This window comes from Zosterops lateralis (genome assembly GCF_965231275.1).
Source record: "Zosterops lateralis genome assembly, chromosome: 21".
Taxonomy (NCBI): Eukaryota; Metazoa; Chordata; class Aves; order Passeriformes; family Zosteropidae; genus Zosterops; species Zosterops lateralis.
In genome coordinates this window covers 8,926,531-8,946,679 of record NC_139781.1, presented here as the reverse complement: position 1 = coordinate 8,946,679, position 20,149 = coordinate 8,926,531, and the positions used below count along the sequence as shown (strand labels likewise).

Below are 20,149 nucleotides of genomic sequence, written 5' to 3'. Positions count from 1 at the left end.
GCTCTTAGGAAATTTTAAAAAACATTTGTTGACAATTTAAGATACAGTCAAGGTTTTTTTTTCCTCTTTATCAGCACAGAAAGTGCTGCCAAGGAGCCCCCAGACACCATAAATCATCCAGGAGAGTGGAGAGGCTGAGAAGATTACCAAGGAAATTCACCCTGAGAAGTCACTCTTTAGGTCTTGCTGTATTTAAAATGATAATTCCAGCTGCCATTAACTCCTAATTAGAAAATGGTTTCATCGTTGCCTAAATTTGCTGGAGACTGGAAGGTGTCCCTGGCACATCAGAGCTCTGCATACAAATGAGTGGGTGAACCCATCCAATGAGTTTCAGACAGAGAAAAATAAAAATAAATCCATATTTGTAGGCAGCTGTTGTTAATTCTGCTTTGGGATCGATGTAGGAAACAACATTCCAGTCAGCAAGGCCATGCTTTGCCTTCCTGATTTTCCTTGTGTTTTTAGGTGGAGAAATATCCTTCCTCACCCTGTCCTAAGGAGGTGGGAAAGAGCAATTTCTGCAAATTGCAGATTTCCTCTGGAGTCCTCTCTTCTTCCAGGAGCAAGAATTTCAATAACCCGATGAGAAAACATCTGAAAATGCAATAAAGTTCCATTAGGCAGCATTATCAAATCTCCCTTCACAGGGATACATAACCCTGTGTTATGGAAACATTCACATCCTCACTGGACACTGAATTGGTAAATCAGATCTTCCCCAAGAATTTTAATCTTTTGTGTCTGAATAAATCAGTGCTGCTTTACAACCTGGAAAAATCTCCAGATCCTGCTGCTTCCAGGGGCACCCACAGGGGTTGGTTTTTAGCTCTGTTTGGTTTCTTGTCTGCAGGTTTACAGAATTATTGTGCAGAGTTATTGTGGGTGCTTTAAATAGCTGGGTATTTTAGAGCAGTGTTGTTTTTATTTTCTTGGGTTTTTTTTCCAAGGAATATTACAGCCTGAACATGACATTAACTCACGGGAAAGCAGAGAATCAGAAACCCATCTAGTGAAGGCTTGAGATTTCCTTCTTTTTCTTCTCTCCTTTTATAATTTTGGCTCCATGATTTCCCTGTGGCCCCTCCTGCAGAATTCCCAGTGCATTTCTGTGGGAAAAGCTTCCAGAGGGATCAGCAAAGGCATCTGCAGATCAATACTGCACTTATTAATCCGTTTGCTTTGGTAATAGGTTGGCTCTTCTGGGAATCTTTCAGGATTGGCTTCAAACTGATGAGTTACTTTGCCAGCCCAGCAAATGCTTTAATTTAGAAATTGCAGCTTTTCATGCTGACTCTGTGTTTAACCTAAAAACCCACAGAATTTATTTGTTCCTCAGCCAATGTGGGTCATATCAGCAAGAGATTTTCTGTTTTCCTTTCCAGTCCTTTGCTGATGGAATATTATTTCTACTGGAGGACGTGGATTGATTTTGTAATTTACAGAACTTTTATAATCTCTTCTGAGTTTAAGCTCAATTCTGATAAAAATCTCACAGTCCTGGAGGAAGGAGCATCAATGTTGCTCTGAGCATTTCCCTTCTGGGAAGGAGGTGACTTATTTTGAGTGATTATATTTTTTTGGGGAAAAAACTTCTGCCTTCATTTTCTGGGACTGTTTGATAACTCAGAAAATAAACATTAATTTGAAGTTGGGCAACCAGTTTGTGCCACTTTTGTGTGTAGATAAAGAACTCCAGTCTCCTAATCTGAGGCAGATCTCCTCAATAAATACAGCCCCTATTAATCTGAAATATTGATTTTATTTGTGGACCAAGGCAAATTCCTTGGTGCTTTCTGGAACATTCCTCAGGCCTCTGTGCTGAGTAATGCTGCAGGTACTGAGCAAACTTGTCCTTCCCTCTGGTTAGAAACAAAACAACTGTAAAATTGTTAACTCTCAACTCCCATTAATAGAATGGCCCTCAGGTGTCAATTCTGGTCCCAAATTATTTCAGGCTTTTAAGTGTTTCTATTAGACTTATGAGCATGCAGATGTCTGAAATGGCCTTAAAACCCAATTAAGGGCACAAATGGGAACACAACTTGTACTGACTCATATAATTTTGGAGAACATTTAAAACACTGATTACTCTCCAAAGACAGAAAGAATAAGGATGAGTGCTGGGAAATCAAAGACATAAAGAATAAATGACTCCTGCGAGGTCAGTGACAGTCTGGATTCTCATTGGGGCACTTCTTGCTGTGACAGATGCATCTTGTTATTCATTATTAACCTTTGATAAAGTAAAACTGTCTAATTTCTTGTGTCATCATTTGGAGTGAATCACTTTTCTCATCCTCAATATGAGAACTTCACAAATCCTGTGCTTTTTTCCCCCAAGTTTCCTGAGCTCAGTGGTGGATATTGATGAAATAAAAGGGAGGAAATCAAGGCGAGGATTTTTAGGCTCCTGCTCTGCCTGGAGCTGTGAGGTTGATTCCTTCTGACTCCATCCATAGGCATGAGACAGATTTCCTGAGCTGTAGGATCATCCCTGGAGGGCAGGGAGAGGGAACTCTACAGAGCTGAGATATTCTAGGAATATTCTGGGTTTATTGCAAGGGTTGTGGGTAAAAAGGGCTTTGCCTTCAGCCACCAGCCTGGGCTGGAGGGAACCCCAAAGAGAGAGGGAGAGAGAGAGAGGGGGTGAGGTGAGGGAGGTAAAAAAGGTAAGAGAGAGGTAGAAGAGCAAGAGAGGTAGAAGAGAAGTAGAAAAGAGAGAGGGCAAGAGGTAAGAGAGTGAGGACCTTGTTGTATCCATTATATATTATATATAATCCATTCCATCTCCTTTTGTGTTGAATATTCTAATTTACAGTGACCAACCAGCACGAGATACAAACCCTACAGACTTTGCCTGCAGCCCATGAGAACTGCTCTATCACCACATCATCCTGTATTCTAAACTCTAAAGAGACTTTTCTTCTCCACCTTTTCCCTGATGCCTTGGCAGGGTGGAGAGGGGCTGCACCCTTGGGGCCTTTTGTTTTCTGTCCTTCCACCCATCTCCAGCTCATCCTCGTCTTCCTGCCTGCCATGATCACATCTCAGAGCTGGATTTCATTTCTATTTCACTCACAGCTTTTACATCTCCAGTATTTCTTACCAGGCAATCATATCCAGCCTTCCCCCCTGAGATCTGCCAGCCCAGATCTGTGTCCACAAGTGCCACTGAACCTTCTGGAGCTGTTTATTGAATTCTGGGAGTATCAAAAAAGCACTGAACTGACAAACTCTGCCCAGCCCTGGTGTGTACTCTGGAGTAAATCACCCCATCCCATGCCAGGAGACCAAAGCTCCAGCAGAAGTGGAACTTGATGATCTGATTCTAATTAGTTTCTTGATTTAATGGCAGTAATTTTGCTTTCATGGTGGTTGCCATTGCCCCAGCTAACAGAGATAATAGACTTGGTCTCCTCAAAGGCTCATTTCTGGTGCAGCCTCTGCTGAATCTTAAGCAATAACAAGCAGAAGCCCATAGTTACTTCAAAATTATGTGATTTCAGTGGTTAAAAATGTCATGTTCTCTCACCTGAGTTGTTGACTGGGAATTGTGTAAGTGTAAGAAAATGAACAGTCATAAAATTAAAATATATCTTGAGGTGACTCCATTCCCTTCCAAGATGATCTTTTGTTTCCTTGCTGATTTAAACACCTGCAAGTTAAAGTCCTCGTGAAACCAGAAATGGGCAAATAAAATTTTTAAGGAAATTAAATAACACGGGATGGGATGTGTTTACAGCAGCAGAAAACCAAAATGACTCCACCAAAGATAATTAAAAACAAGGGAAACTGGACTGATCTTAATGACCTAATGGGTGAAATGTTATTAAAGTAAAATTCAGGTTTGGTTACCTGAACCAAAAATGCTGTCAAAAATTCCACCTGAGCTGCAGAACTATCAAAACTCGTAGCTTTAATTATTTTATTTGCCTTTTTAACTTGTAAAAATGTCACTCTCCACAGCTGGATTAGAATTGGATGAGGGATCTTCACTTTTCCCCCTCTGTGATTTGCACAATCCACGGGTGGATTCAGCTGGGGAAAGTTTTCTGAATGTTTTGCCAGGTTTGAGCTCCTTGCAAAGCTTTAATCCCCTCATTAAGGGTAATTCCACATCCCCCTGCCTTTGTCCTGCATTAAATGGAATTTCCCATTTTTATTTCTTGAATTTTCCATTTTTATTTCTAAATTTTATTTCTAAATTCTTCAAAGCAAGGAATGCTCTGAGCTCTCCAATTCCTCATTCACAGAACCACCTACTGATTCCTGTGATAACTCAAAAGCCTCTGCTGGATTGTTCCTGAATTTAGAAAAGCAAAACACATTCCCAGTGCTCTCTTAGTTATGAATAATAATAATAATCCAGGCTCTGTCCAGTGCAAACTTATTTATGTGTTGAGGTGCATCCATATGTGCAGTGCCTTGGGAACAGTTTATTAATTGATTCAACGTTGCATTTTCTGTGTTGTTCCTTAAATGTTTGAAGTAAAATACTTGTGAAGAATGCACAAAGCTGCATTTTGAATAAAAATGGGGAAAACACACACTGGAGTGTGCTGATTGTTTTAATTAAAGTGTGAAGATGTATTTCTGTTCTGTCAGGAATTTGTGCTCAAATATTCTGGAGGATTCCCAGATCCTGAGCATGTTCCCATCGTGTTCAGCCACAGCCACTTGAATTTGTGAAGAGCTTTTCTGTTTGCAGAGCTCCGTGAGCAGCAGCAACAACGGATTACCCTGAAGTGCAGATCAGAAACATGAGGAAGAACAGAACAAATCACAGTCAGAGATATTAAAACCATAATTCAGCCCCCAAGCTGACAGAGTGGGATGAGCCAGGGAAGCTGTGGCAGCATTAACATGGAACAGGAGCAGTTCTGGGGGGATAAATGCATTTTACCCCAAATAAAATTAGTTGTTCTTGCAGCAGGGTTGTCACCATGGCCTTGGCAGCTGCAGGAGCAGCAAACACCAGCCTGGTGTCTACAAAATCTGAAATCCAGAAAAGACAACCTTGAGCTCAGTTTGGAGAGTCCCAGGAGCTGCAGGAGTTTTATTAAAACTTAAAAGCGAGGCTGTTGTTTCAACTTTATTCTCTTCCCTCCCCAAGTAAAGGAAATAACGACAAAACCTCCTTGTCTGGGACTTTAGATCCTTCATTTATTTGAGTCCTGGGATTTTCTCCCAAAATGACCTGGAAGTTTTTTTCCTTGTTGCAATTCCAGCTGCTCCTCTGGAGATGATGTCCAAGTGAGAGTGGATGTGTTTTCCTGGTTTTCCCCTGGACATTCCCAGATTTGCTGAGTTTTCCATGGGCACAGCTGCTGGTCCTGGCATTTGGAATCTCATCAGCCACAGCTAAAACACTTTCCCCCTAATTCCTTCCTGGCCTAGGTCACTTTATCAGTCCTGTTATCACACCCAGGCCCTTTGTAATTATATATCCAGTGTTATTATGACAAAATAACACATTTTAGTATCTTTTAATTAAAAAAGAAAATAAAATTATAGAGTCACAGCAAGTGTTGCTTGTGGACAGGGCTTCCAGTGGCTTCAGGTGCCTCTTCATTAATTCATTTATTTTATTAATTCATTAATTAATTTATTCATTAATTCATTAACTAATTCGTTAATTAAATTTTGCATGTTTATTACTGAAGAGAAAGAATGACAGGTGTCTTGAGGGCAATCTGTGTTCACCTTCTGGGTAAAAGAGACACTGTCCTAATGGCAGAAAAGTCATTTAAAATTTAAAAATTTAAAAATTACCTACTTTGGCTTTTCTGGAGCTGAGTTGGATGTGATATTTTTAACAGAAGTTATTGAAACACTCCCTAGCCAGCCCTTTAACCAACACTTTTGCAATAATTTCTGATTTTTAATCCAAGTTTTGTGTACCAGGAAAATTTTCAGGTGTTCCCACGTAGAATCTGCTTTGCTGTCCCTGAGCCCAGCCAAGGACAGAGCTGGGCTGGCCATTGGTCACCAAGTCTGTGCAGTGTCAGTAAAATGTTCATTATTGTGGTTTAATGAGGCTCAGGGCTGCCTGTGCTTGGGACAGAACTGACACAGGGGCAGAGATGTTGTGTCAGGCTGGTCCTGCCTGCCCAGGGCTAAAAAAGGCAAAAGGAGATCAGTGTCCAGTGCAAGGGCTGGAACCAGACACATCCAGAGTGCCCTGGTTTGCAGAGTTATGGGTTGGGCTGGGGAGGTGAAGGGAATTTGCCCATTTCAAGCAAAGTCAGTAACAAAATATTATTTACACCGTTCCTCATGTTGCTCTCTGCTGACAGGACAGCTCTCCACTATTTATCATTTTAACATGGGTGGAAATTCCATGTTTGAAAGGCAGAATGGGCTCTGATCTGTCTTTTACAGCTGCTAAAATAAACTCCCAGATCTAAACAACCCCACATTTTCTCATATACAATTTTTAATGCTGAGGTTTGAATCCACATTTATTCATTAACCACAACACATTAACAACAGTTTATTAGAAGCACTAAAGCCAGTGAATTTCTGATGTGAAGGAAAAAAAGGATATCAGAGCCTTGAGCATCCTGCTTCCCACCAAGAGAAGTAAATTTTATTACATAAAACCATTTCTGTGCTTCTCCCTGAGCTTCATCTCTGCCTGTCTCCAGCTGATGCTCAGAGGAGTTGCTGGATAATTTACTCAGTCAAATGTAGCATTTAAAGCTTCAATTGCTTCCTGGAGGTAGAGCCCCCTCATTCTGGATTTCACAGGAAAACAATAGAGAAGTGAGGATGGAAAACTGAGTGTTTAAAAAAATGTGCTTTTGCAGTCCTGGTTAACTCTATCCACATCTCTGCAATCCTTTAAATTTACAGAAATGTGGTGGAGTTAATGAATTTAATGATATTTTTCATCATCCTTCCCAAGGAACTTTGTCTTCCAGGAGAAGCACCAGCAGTGCTGAGCTGTGTGAGTTTCTGGATTATTTTACAGTTGGATCATAATGCAGCCAGGGCTCTGCTCAGCCACCCAAAAAAACCCTCAGCAAAATCAACCTCAGCTTTTGGTTCCTCTCTTTTGATTCATGAAAGGAGAAAAACCTGCCCTGGCTCCTTGGGATGGATGAGGGTTGTGCAGGGATGAAATGCTCCAGAGCATTGTTATCACTGTGAAATATTTGGAGTTGTGTTGGTGGCAGAAATTACTTTTATTTATTTCCCAGCACCCCCTAAGAATGTGAGGATATTTGTTGTATTAGCTGTGCCTGTCACGGAGGAACAATTCCACACTCACTGTGATAAACCTGAAGCCATTGTTTTAAAAGATGGCCTGGACCTGCATTTCAGAGGGGGAATTTTAATTACTCAGACACTGAGAGACAAAAAAAAAAAAGGTTGTGGTTTATGTTTCACAGCACATTTTGCTTTCCTCGCTTGAGATTTTTCATCCTGATGAGATCAGCTTCCTTTTTAAGGAAATTTTCTCTCTTTCCCAACAGATCCACTTTGGAAGGTCTCAGCCCCTGGGGCTGCTTGGTAATGGGATTGCAGATGTTTGCTTTTTTAAAGAGCTCACTGAGGTGGCTGAACGCAATATTGAGATTTAACAGTTGTTATTAGGGCTTGTCTTCCTGCAGGTCTGGGATGGGAATTTCAGTTTAATCACTGCAACTCAGAGTTATGAAGTTCAGCTAAAATAACTATTTGTAATTATGTGGCTGAAGCCTCATGAGAGAGCTAAAACTCACCTCAGCCTGAGATTCAGTAAACAAATTTCCTTCCAGGATCCTTCTCTCCAGGAGCTCAGGTGTTTTAACACCTCTCTGGCCCACGAGAGGTGATGGGACCAGGTTGGACAAGGCTTGGGATAGTGGGAAGTGTCCTTGTTTTGGAGACAGCCAGGAAATGCAGATTATTTCACCCTGGAAAGGCTTTCAGAAGTCCTGAGCAGGGGATTTAAAATTATTTGACTTGGTTAAACTTCCTGGGTGGTTATCCTTGCTCACCTGAGTGGGGAGGAGAGTCAGAAAAAAACTTTTTTGATGGGAGCTGGGGCAGATTTCCCCCATTTTCCTCTCCTCTCCTCTCCTCTCCTCTCCTCTCCTCTCCTCTCCTCTCCTCTCCTCTCCTCTCCTCTCCTCTCCTCTCCTCTCCTCTCCTCTCCTCTCCTCTCCTCTCCTCTCCTCTCCTCTCCTCTCCTCTCCTCTCCTCTCCTATTATTGAGGCAAAGAGCTCGGGGAGTTTCAGATGAGAATTAGACAATTATCTGAATAAGAATGGGCGAGGTAAAAAAAAGATAAGGGCTGTCAAGTTATAAATTCCTCCTCAGCATCCAGGGGAAGCAGAAATCCCACAACACTGGCAGCAGAGCTCTCCTGCAGCAGTGACTTTGGGGGATCTCTGGGTTGCTAAGAGATGTTTTGAACAGCTGTGGTTTTTCAGGTTTTGCACTTTCTGCCACCCAGGTCCCTTTGTTGTGGGAAGAGATGGTGTCTGAAATAACTAAAACTCTTGGAATGGCTGTTCCCTGCAGAACAAGAAGGTTGTTGTCAATCATCATGAGCTCAGAATAAGTTGATTTCGCTCATATTTTTAAATTTCTGCCTAATATATGTAGCAATTATTCCCTAGTGCCTGAGGGGAAGGGAGCAGGACCCCAGCAGCCTTGGCACTGTACAAATGCTACGAAACCTGGGGGAAGAGTTTCATTTTTTAGGTTTATCTTCCCCCCAAGTGCCTGATGGTGAAATGTCTTTCTGAGGGGGGCAAAGGGGTGCAGATCTCTGAAGGCTGCTTGAGGCAGAAAGAGGCTCCTTATTCCCAAAATGGGGATCCTTTCCCAAGAAATGGAGAATATATTTTCCTGAAGTTGTGTCACCCCAGGATTTGTGTGTCACACACAGGAGCAGGTTGGTTCTCTCCAGCAGAAAGAAGCAATGCCTGACACCACAAACTGTGCTCAACTCCAGCTCCCTGCAGCACTGGGGCTCTCCAGAGCCTGCCTGGGGCTCTTGGGCTGGGGAAGAGCAAATGAATTTGTATTTCTGTGTGTGCATTCCCTGGGCAAGGGGCTGGACAATAACCCAGGAATGATTCCCTGTGAGGAGCTGTCTGATGGAACAGGGGGACTCTGGATGAGCTCAGTGTGAGCTGCAGCTGCCAGCACAGCAGAGGTGCCTTGGAGGAGGAGCTGGGAGTAGGTACAGGCACCTTCTCTCACTCAGGGTAGTGGAAAGTGCAGAAAAAAAAAACAATTTCACTGAAGATTTAACAAGCTGGAGGTTTTCTATGGGCTGGCAGGGAACTCCAGTGAGCACCCTCAGAGCAAATCATGAAGATTTTGGAAACTGGTTGAAGAAAAGGCTGTGGAGATGCTGGAAATAAAGAAAAGAAACTTCTGCTTGAGAGGAAAACGTCAGCAGGGAAGACTCAGAGAGAAGGGGGGAAGAGACAGAACTGGGTTATATTTATCAAGGTGATAACCATAACAATATGTTGGAAGTCTGGCAGGGGCTGCTCCTAAGAACACTTGAAACACTGAAAAATCAAGACAAGAAAATTACCAGCTAATTTCATGCAGGAACACATCCTCCACGGTGATGTTAAGAAAAGAAGATGGGATAATGGAGCAGCTTTGATAAATCGCTTTTCTTTTTAAACAAGGAACGAGGTGGTGCCACAGATGGAGATTTGGGACCCCAGAGCTGCAGGAGAGACACAGAGAAGGCACAAAGCAGCAAAGAGCAGCTCTGAATAAAAAACTCAGTGTGCCAGTGGGGATGGAACCATGAAACTGGGCTTGGGGAGGCTGCAAACCCCTCCCTGCAGGCTGTTTATTCTTATTTATCCCAAAACAAAGCCTGGCCAAACCCTGGGAATGTGGACGGAATAAAAGCAGGGACTCAACAGGCTCCAAACCCTGGGATAGCACAGGGATCATCAAATCTTTTTTCCTGATGAGAGGTTTTCCAAATCTCTCCTTTTCCCTCAAACTGACAGCAGGGATGGATTTGGATGTGGTGATTTAAAATGTCCTGAAGGAAAAGCAGCTGGGAAGTCACTGAACCACAAGCTTTAGCATGTCCAGTAAAATTCAGCACATGGAATTTAGGCAAAGGGAAATATTTAAGACCAACAGTTCACCAGAACTGTGCCCAAAAATATTTTGAGAAAAGTTCCGTTCACTTGGTCTTTTTACTGGTTTTGTTTTGTTTTTTAGTTCACTTTAGAAAAGTTCAGTTCACTTGGTGGTTTTATTGTATTTTAATTTTTGCTCCATGGCCATTAAAATAAAATCTCATTGATTTTGAGTAGAAAAGGAAGCAAAATGGCCCCATTTTTTTATTTTCCCATGCCCAGGGAACAAAAAAAATTTGGAAAAAGTGTCCTTCCTGTCCTATTCAACCAGGAGGTTCAGAGCTCCTGTCCTGCTCAGAGAGGTTTCATTGGTATTTCAGGATACTTGATCAGAGCCAAAGCTCAACCTCTGAGCCTCTTTCAGCTTGACCATTATTACTATAAGTGATGTTTTAATTTTTGTCTAAAGCTAAGAAAAGTGTTTTATTCTCCCCAGCTGGCCCAGAGATAAAGGACTGAATCCTCAAAGATTAAATCATTGAACAGTTCTCATGTGTTATTTTATTCCACTGCTCAAAGCCCTTCTCCTCTTCCCACTGATCTCTGCTATAAAGCAAAATAATCAGAAAATAAGGCGCTTTAAATTGTGCCTTTGAATTCTATCCCAATTCAGGGCCAATCCTCTCCAGTCCCTGAGGAGTGTCTGCACTGAGGGGTTGTCTCAGACCCCTGAATTCCATCAGGGAACGCTGTAGGAATTGAAATCTGCACTTTCACTGGGATTTGTCTCTGATTTCAGCCCGTCCAGGGAGGTTTTGCCACGCTCCCAGCAGAGATCAGACCTTGGTTGGTTCCAGGATGTTGCCAAGACCCCACACAAGTGACTTCAGTGCCAAAATAAACTCCAGTCAAAGAACGCAGCTCTGCCCTTGTGGCTGAGCAATAAAATCCTCCCTGAGAGGCCTCTGACACCAGAGGGTGCCAGGCACTGGGAAACGCAGAGTTCAGAGATCTCTGAGCTCCTGAGCACAGAGGAATGAGTACACAGAAATGAAAAAAAATCAGCTTTTATTTTCATTTCCTTCCTTGGAATTGGAGGTGCTGTGTCTTGGCAGAGTTGAGCAGAGCTGGACACAAAGCCCCAGCACTGGCACAGAGGTTTTCCAGGGGAACAGGCAGATCCAGCCCCATTTTCCATCTGGATCTGTGCTCTGAGGTGTTGGGAAGTGATCCACCCCCAGGTATTCTCAGAATGCTCAGCTTGTAAAGGAACTCTCTGTATTCTTAACCAACACCAAGAGCTTTGTAAGGCTTTCTCAGAATCATAAATTATAAATTATTGAGGCTGGAAAAGCCCTCCCAGACCATGGAGTCTGACTGTTCTGCCAAGCCCAGAACAAACCCCTGTTCCCAAGCAAAGGGAAAATTGGAAGGGCAGTTTCTCACCTGAAATAAAACTTTTCTAGTTGATTAATCATCAGCTGGAGGTTTGGAAATGACATGGAAGTCCTGGGATGGTATTTCTGGGAAATGGAACCTAACAAAGCACTCTGCCCCTCTGGAACAGGCAGACATGGATTGTCCCCATGGATAAAGGCAGCAAAGGTTTCAGTTTTCAGAGTGTGTTTGGTTTTCCTGGGAAAGGACAAAGTCACCTCCAGTCCTGTTTCACACACTGCTGGTGACAAACACCCTGCACTTGTCCCTCTGTCCCCCCTGGGTGCCCCCTGACCCTGGGCTGACTCAGCCCAGCCATGTGCACTGGGTGGGCACAATTTCACAATAAAATAACCCGTCACTTCTCAAAAAAGGGGCAAATTTACTCAACCACTTGGAAGAAAAAAAGGGAAACGCGGCCTAAAATTCCTTTTATTTACAGTGGGAAATGAAGCATGAGTAAGATGATTAGAACTGTAATTAAACAAGAGAGTCAAACCCACAGATTGGCACAACGTGGAGAAGGAGGCTCTTGGAGAGACAGCATCCTGAATCCTGAAATATTTTTTTCCCATTGCAAGCCCCAGGGACACCTCTCCTTAATTTGCTGTGTAACAAGAAGCTCTGCCCAAAAGCCCCTCTGTTTACCTGGGAATGAAAGCTGGGCCTGAGGAAAAGGTCGAGCCAATTTTCTCACTGAAAATATCCTGCACACAGAGACATGCAGAGATCCTGAAATCTGAGCTTCATTACAAAGGGGAAAAAAACCAATTTCCTAAGGATGACAGGGGAAAAGCCCGGAGGAGAGTCTGTCTGCAGCCAAAGCAAGCTGGAGTCTGGCTCCAGTCCTGAATTCCATCCCTCTCTGGCACTTGCCAAACACCAGCTCAGCTCTGCAGATGCCACAAACATCCTAAAACCACGTTGTATTTTAGTCCCAGCACTGCTCTCCTTCCTGGATGACGCAGTTCTTGGCATGTTTTCCCCAGCTCTCCCAAGCCACATCCGAATTCCCTGGGATAGGTTTCAGTGTCTTGCTGAGAGGCTGATAATCCACCCTTTGTCACCAGGGATTGATGCCTGTCTCGAAAAAAAAAAAAAAAAAATAACAACTCCATCGCATCAAAGAAAAGCAGTTAGGAATAAATTTGCCACCGCTAACAAGCTTGACTGGGTCAGAGCTTTGTGTGCTGGAACAAAGAGTTTAAGACCCTGGAACATGTTTGGATTGCAGAGGAAATTCCATTCAGTCTCGGGAATGCACTGGATCATTTGGGTTTGTAGACCAGGTCTTGGCACTGGAGGAGGATCAGACCTTACAGGGCACCTTGTCCCATCTTTCCCAACAACCTGCTCTGCTCTAGAGCTGGTTCAACAAGATCTGGGGTGTTTTTCTGAGACAGAAGACACCAAATTCAGCACAGTGCCAAGGGGAAGACAATAATTCCCAGCTCTGTCATTGGCTCATTCATCCATGCAGGGCTTAAATCCAACTGGGAGCTCAGTGTGCAATGAGAGCTGCTAAGGAAGAGCTCCAGGAGACAACTCTGGCACTTGGCAGAGGGGTGAGGAGAGCAGCTCCGTGTCCTGGGGGATGCAGGAGGGCTGGACTCTGCTGGGCTGTGCTCTGCAGCACTGCCTGAGCTGCAGAGATTTGTCTGGAGCTGTAAACACATCTGCTCTGGCCTTGCTCAGCCCTCCCAATCCGTGAATGTTCAAGGCAGGGAGTTCTCAGGAAGCTGTCTCCTTGGGAAAGGCAGACTGGCAGCTGTTTGGTCAGGTTTTAGACAGCAAGGAGAATTTCTGTCAGTGTGCCTTGGGATGCTCAGGAGGCTGTTCCTATTCAGGGATACAAACCACACCCTTGAATTATTAGATTGTTAAAAAACAAGAAGGGCAGCTCAAGTCGCAAGGCAATAAAGAAGAAGAATCTTGTAGAATAATTCTGAAACTGAGGATCATCACAACCTGCAAGGAGAATTTCTGTGAGTGTGCCTTGGGATGCTCAGGAGGCTGTTCCTATTCAGGGATACAAACCACACCCTTGAATTATTAGATTGTTAAAAAACAAGAAGTGCAGCTCAAGTCGCAAGGCAATAAAGAAGAATCTTGTAGAATAATTCTGAAACTGGGGATCATCACAAGCTGCTCCTGGCTGTTCACTGGAACAGAGAAGGAAGTTCCTTGTGTGGGCTGTTTGTTCATACATCCAGTTCAGCCTCAAGAGTGACAGTGAAACTCTGTGTTCTTCACTTCCCTTCCTGGGCTCTGCTGGAAGTGGACACGAGTATCAGGTGATTCCACACCCACTAAGATGACATTTTATCTTCTTTCCATAAAACAGCAACAGTGAAGGGAAAAAAACCCCACAACTCTACCAAACCTTTTCTTCCCTCACAGCTCCTCAGTGATTTTCCAGCTCTGCAAGTGATGCTTTAATTAATGACATCTCCTGCCTTGGGAGCAGGGTGGGGGCCTGTCCCAGAGCCCCAGCACAGCGTGGGGAGCAGGTCATTAATCCAGAGAGGCTAAAAATACCCAGGACAGCTGATTGCTCCACCTGATTGTAGGGAATTGAGAGGAGGAGAGGGATGGGCTCTGCATGCTGAGTGCTCGGGGCTGCTGCAACCACAGCCCCTGGCTGGTGTAAAACCTTTGGAAGGGAGAACAGGGGCTGGAATGTTGTGTTGCTGCAGCAGGATCAGCCCAGAGGCTGTTGGACTTCTTCAGCAATATCTGAGCTGGTTGTGTTTGGTCCAGCACATCCCTGGATATCCATCCCATGGCATGGAATTATAACACCAGCAACCACTGCACAGCCCCAGAGTCACAGCACTGACACCATCACTGTCCAGCAGGAAAAGGCGGAAGAAAACAGCACAGATTATTTTCCATAATTTGAGCTACTTTCAAAACCTCCAGTTGCATCATTTCAGGTCTGTCAGCGCAGGCTGTAATTACAAGCCCAGGATTCAGAGTGGTTGGGGTTGGGAGGGACCTTAAAGCTCATCCAGCTCCTGCCATGGCAGGGACACCTTCCCTGGCCCAGCTCACACTGACACCACCTCAGGACAGCAAAACTCACTTAAAAAACCCTTGGGCAGTGCCAAAGGTTAAAGTCTACAGCTGTCCAGCTCTGCTTTCATTCCTCTCAGCAGCCTCATATTCTCTGCATTAAGCTCCTTATGTATTTCTCCTCTCTAGGAAGATACTTCACTATCTATTTGTGCCAGTCAAAATTCTAAAATACAGGCAGGATCCGCTCTCCCCGAGGCTCTTTTTGAGACGGCTCTTTCTTGACTATCACTCAAGTGAGGAAAACAAACTCCAAAGGCCAAATTCCTGCTGGTGTTTCAGCTGCCTTTGGCACCCCCTGCACATTCCTTGGACTCTCTGCTTCCCAAATGAGAGGAGCCAGTGTTTGGGCAGGGGCTGGGGGTGGAATTGTATCTAAACTCATCATCTCGGGGTATTTTTGGCAGCATTCTCTTGATGACACTTGTAGACAAAGCTCTTGCAACAGCCCCTCTGGCACTCGGTGTGGGTGTCTGGTAATGCCCCCTCCCACCCTTCTCGCAGTAAAAATAGCACAAGAAGTTGTTCTTTTCTCAAACATCTCCCCCCCAAAAAATGTCATTTTCATCTGCCTCACACAAATTTTCACTGTTTTGTTGATGGGGATTTATTGTGTTAGATTTTATCTGCCTGTTAAACACTTCCTAAGTGGGGAATGAGTAATAAAAAACGAGATTGCAGGAATTGCTTGGTGGGGGAACAGACCAGACCTACAATTTGGCTTGCTTCTTCCAGCAAGCTGAGGAACTTCAAACTGATCTGCAATTTGCAAAATAAATTTAGAAAAATCCCTTTTCTGTCAGTACAAAGCCTGTCCAGAGTGAGTGTGAATGGCAGAATCGATGTCAATGTAAGGAACTCAGAACAAGATCAAAAGAGTTACAGATTCCTGTAGTACAAGGGAAATTCTGGAATAAATATGACTTCAAATGACAGCAAAAATGGGTATCCTGAAGATGCTGTGGGCTGTATTCAGCAGTTCAGGCAAGGATGAGACATTGCCTTGGTGGCTTTGTACAGGACATTCCCTGCACTGTGCCAGTTCTGTCATCCAACCTTTCCTTTCCTTTCCTTTCCTTTCCTTTCCTTTCCTTTCCTTTCCTTTCCTTTCCTTTCCTTTCCTTTCCTTTCCTTTCCTTTCCTTTCCTTTCCTTTCCTTTCCTTTCCTTTCCTTTCCTTTCCTTTCCTTTCCTTTCCTTTCCTTTCCTTTCCTTTCCTTTCCTTTCCTTTCCTTTCCTTTCCTTTCCTTTCCTTCCCTTCCCCTTCCCCTTCCCCTTCCCCTTCCCCTTCCCCTTCCCCTTCCCCTTCCCCTTCCCCTTCCCCTTCCCCTTCCCCTTCCCCTTCCCCTTCCCCTTCCCCTTCCCCTTCCCCTTCCCCTTCCCCTTCCCCTTCCCTCCTTCCTTCCTTCCGGAATAGCCCCTTTTCAGTCCAATTCATCTCTGATCTGGGTGGTGTTTTATGCATTCACCTTCTTCAGAGACCTCAAAGTGCATTTTCTAAGCTTCACACTGTGGCCTCGTTCTCTGTTTATTTTCTTCTGACACCTTCCTTTTGCCTCATCTCCTCAGGCTCAATAAATGCACATTTCAGACAGAAGATGGGCACATCTCTGGCTTGGGAAAAGCTCCCTGGGAGAACTCAGCTCTTTATTCCCTGAGATTCCTGCTCAGACTGATCCCTGTGGCACCAGTGAGGGTGACAGTGCCTGGCTGAGCAGTGCAGCTGTTCCTCCAGCTCCTCTCATCTCCACATCCTTATTTTCCCCCTCATTTTTTTATTTTTGCCTCGTGTTTTTGCACTTTTCCTTTGGGAAGAGGAGGAAGCAGCATTTCTATTCCACAGGTCCATTTTGTGCAGTGCTGCAAAGTCCCCGAAGTGATGCCCACCCCGTTTATTATTAACCTTATTATAAACCATCCTCATCCTTCTGGAGAAGCTACCGGGGGAAAAACCGACTTTGGATCACGTAGAACACAAACACAAAGCTTTAATTAACGAGAGCTGCCCCCACTAATTGCAGAGGAGGAGCCTGTGCTGCTCCAAACTGGGAATTACAGGGAATTTGAGCTCGTGTGTCTCTTCTTCTTCCCTTGATCTGAGGCTGTGTGGGTTTGCACGAGTGGTAGAAATTATAGAATATGGAATAATACTCATTAAAGGTGTCCCAGCCCATGGCAGGGATTGAAACTGGATGATCTTTAATGTCCCTTCCAACCCAAACCAGTCTGGAATTCTTATTATAATTAAAAGCTGTCCATTCTCAAGCTGGATACAACATCCCCAACAATTAAAACCTGTAAAATTTCAGGCTCGACACCAACAATTAAAACCTGTACAATTCTGAGACTCTTGAAGGGAATTTGTATTTTTTTTTTGGCAATTCAAGGTTTGGTTTGGAACAAACCCCCTGGGGAACCCGCTGCCCTTGGGGCTGTGAGACACCAACACTCACTGCAGGAGTGAAGAAGACGAAGACACGGCGTCGTGCTCGGAATTTAAAACCCACGGCAAATATACAGGGCGAGCAGGTGTTACGAGCTGTGGGGAGTGTGACAAGTGTTAAAAATGATCTGTGTGCCTCCAGCTTCTTTCTCGGGGGGAGGGAGGGAGGATGCTGTCAGCCAGACGGAACAGCTGAGGGCCGCACGCCTTGAGGGGAAAAAAAAAAAAGGAAAAATAAAAGGTGGTGTTTTTTTTTTTTTTTTTTCCTGAAAGGTTCCCTGAGAGCTTCGCAAACGCTGGTGATGGGAGGGGGAAAAGATACGGGGAGATAGAGGGATTGCTGTGGGATGGAGCGGAGTGTGAGGGGCTCCGGGGGGTGCGGGTTCATCCTGGGGACTGCGGGAACATCCTGAGGGCTCCGGGCAGGGGATCTGGGCACACCCCAGGGGCTCTGGAGACATCCCAGGGGCTCAGGGCACATCCTGAGGGCTCCGGGCAGGGGATATGGGCACATCCCGGGGACTCTGGAGACATCCCAGGGGCTCAGGGCACATCCCGGGCTCCAGGCAGGGGATTTGGGCACATCCCAGGGGCTCTGGAGACATCCTAGGGGCTCTGGGTAGGGGATCTGGGCACATCCCAGGGGCTCTGGAGACATCCTAGGGGCTCTGGGCACATCCTGAGGGCTCCAGGCAGGGGATTTGGGCACATCCCAGGGACTCCGGGCGGATTCTGAGGGCTCCGGGCAGGGGATCTGGGCACATCCCAGTCTCCGGACGGATCTTGAGGGCTCCGGGCCCATCCCGGGGGCGCCGGGCACATCCTGAGAGCTCCGGGCAGGGGGTCTGGGCACAACCCAGGGCTCCATGAAGAGAGTCTGGGCATATCCCGAGGGCTCCAGGCAGGGGATCTGGACACATCCCAGGGGCTCCGGAGACATCCCGGGCTCCCAGCGAATCCTGAGGGCTCCAGGCGGATCCTCAGGGCTCCGGGCAGAGGGTCTGGGCACATCTCGGGGGCTCCACGTACAGAGTCTGGGCATATCCCAGGGACTTCGGGCTCCGGAAAGGGGCTTCGGCTACATCCCGTGCTCTCCGGGCACATCCCGGGCGCTCCGGGAAGGAGCTCTGGACACACCCCGGGCTCTCCGGACCCACCCCAGGCTCTCCGGGCACACCCCCGGGAGCACCGTGCGGGCGCTGCCCTCAGCCAAGATGGCGGCGGGGCGCTGTTTGGGCTCTCGCGAGGCGGGCGGGGCGGGGCGGGGCGGGGCGAGGCGGGCGGGGCGTGCGCTGATGGCGGCGGGGCGGCCCCTCACGGCCGGGCCGGGCGGCCATGGAGCACATCAGCACCCCCAAGGTAAAGAAATCCTCGGCTCCTCACGGCTCTTTTCTGCTCCCCTCCGCTGCTTCTACCTCCGCTTCCCCTCCCTGCTTTCCCTCCGCTCTCGGGGCTGCGGGTGGCCGGTGACACCCCCCGGTGTTGGTGGCTGTGTGGGGAGGGGGTTTCATCTCTGAGGGGAATTCCGAGATATTTCCTTTCTGTCAAACCGCCGAGATTCCTCTCAGTCCTAATGAGTGATTTTCCTTTTTTTTTATTTTTTTAATTCTATTTTTAATTTTTTTTCCCATTGAATTAAGTAAAGCAGGAGCTCCGGGAATGGTGTATTAAAAGGAATGGTGTTTATTCAGGCAGCGGTTGGTAATTTAATTATATCCTTCGCTGCAATGATGGTTATTGTTACTCGTGTTAGTTTGGGGATGCTCCTTATCCCCTGGTCTGAGTGCTCTGCTGGTCCTGTGTGTCTGTAATGCCCTGAAAAGAGCAATAATATATTTAATAATTATATCTGCTGAAAACCACGACCTGCTAAAGAGGACACTGAGACCAGGCCTCACCTCTCCAATTTATTTTTATTTTCCATAATGTACTTGAGACATAAGGAAGCTCACACATTCAATACCCAGAGCTAATCTATCCTTTACAGCTAAAACATTTATTTTCATTGTCCATCTAATTATTTTTTTCCTATTATTTCTGCCTAATGGCGAAAAAAAAAAAATTCCATCTGCGTTCATTAGGCAGCAAATAGGCCGGGAGAAAAAAAATCAATCCAGAGCTGTAACATATTTTATTATTTCTCTGCTGATGTTCTCTAAAGCTGTTTTTTATTAATTAGCTCGGTGTGGTTTATGAAATACACTTGGAGGGCAGGAAATGAGTTAAAAGAAGCAGGGAATGGGCAGTGGGAAGTCAGACTGGAGAGGGCTGTTCCTTTCAAAGAAAAATGTTAATGACCCTGAGCACAAAAAAAAAAAAAAATCTTTCCTTTGCAATTCTTTTGTCTTGTTATTTTCCTGCAGCCTCACACAGTGATGAACTGGGATCATCTTGGCTACAAACCCAGTAATCCTGTTAGGATTTGCTGGTGCTGAACCACAGCTGTTTGTTTAACCTTTATGGCTTTAATTCATGGGGAAATAGTTCAAGTTTATGGTGTAAGGCTGACTTGGTGCTGCAGGGGCAGCTTAAATTCTTGCATTTTTCTGTCTTGCTTCACGAGCTGCATATTAGAAGTTGCAAGAATGGAATTCAACAGGTGATTAGGTAGTTCTGCCATCAAAACTGGACTTGGAGGAATTTTTCCATGGAAAGGGTTGGAAGGGGCTGCCGGGGAGGTTTGGAGTTCTGTTCCTGGAGGTGTTTGAGGAATAACAGGACGTGGGCTGGGTGACAGGGTGGACTCAGCCATCCCAGAGGGTTTTCCCAGTGTCCCTGCTGCAGGTGGAGAACGTGAAGCTGCTGGATCGCTACGCCGGCAGGAAGGCGGCCAGCGGGACCCTGTACCTGACAGCCACACACCTCATCTACGTGGATGCCTCTGCTGAAGTCAGGAAGGAGACATGGGTATGTGTGTGAAAACACACCTGGGAAAGCTGCTCCAGCTCACAGAAGGGATTGGATGGGGAGGGATGTGAAGGATCCACCCCCTTTCCACACTTTCCACTATCTCAGGCTGCTCCAACCTGGCCTTGGACACTTGGAGGGATGAGGAAGACACGGGTTCTCTGAGCACCCTCACAGTGCCAGGGATTCCTCACCCTCACAGCCAGGAATTCCTTCCCAATATCCATCC

At 45.6% G+C, this 20,149-nt stretch overlaps 2 protein-coding genes across 5 annotated transcripts in view; both read left to right on the top strand.

Moving 5' to 3' along the window:
* The window catches only part of LOC310917755 (endothelin receptor type B-like), a 372,101-nt gene that overhangs the window by 329,249 nt on the left and 22,703 nt on the right, over positions 1 to 20,149 (top strand). The gene's annotated exons all lie outside the window — the stretch shown is intronic.
* The window catches only part of MTMR8 (myotubularin related protein 8), a 277,728-nt gene continuing 275,735 nt past the window's right edge, over positions 18,157 to 20,149 (top strand). For 2 of the 4 annotated variants that reach the window (XR_014591479.1, XM_083876263.1), the window contains exons 1-2: positions 18,157 to 18,372; positions 19,798 to 19,920. Coding sequence is in view for 3 of the 4 variants with exons in the window: in XM_083876263.1 (XP_083732389.1) it covers positions 18,349 to 18,372; positions 19,798 to 19,920 (147 nt within the window). In the remaining variant the exon portion in view is untranslated. The remainder of the gene's footprint in view (positions 18,373 to 19,797; positions 19,921 to 20,149) is intronic. The other 2 variants (XM_083876265.1, XM_083876264.1) reach the window with 2 other exon arrangements.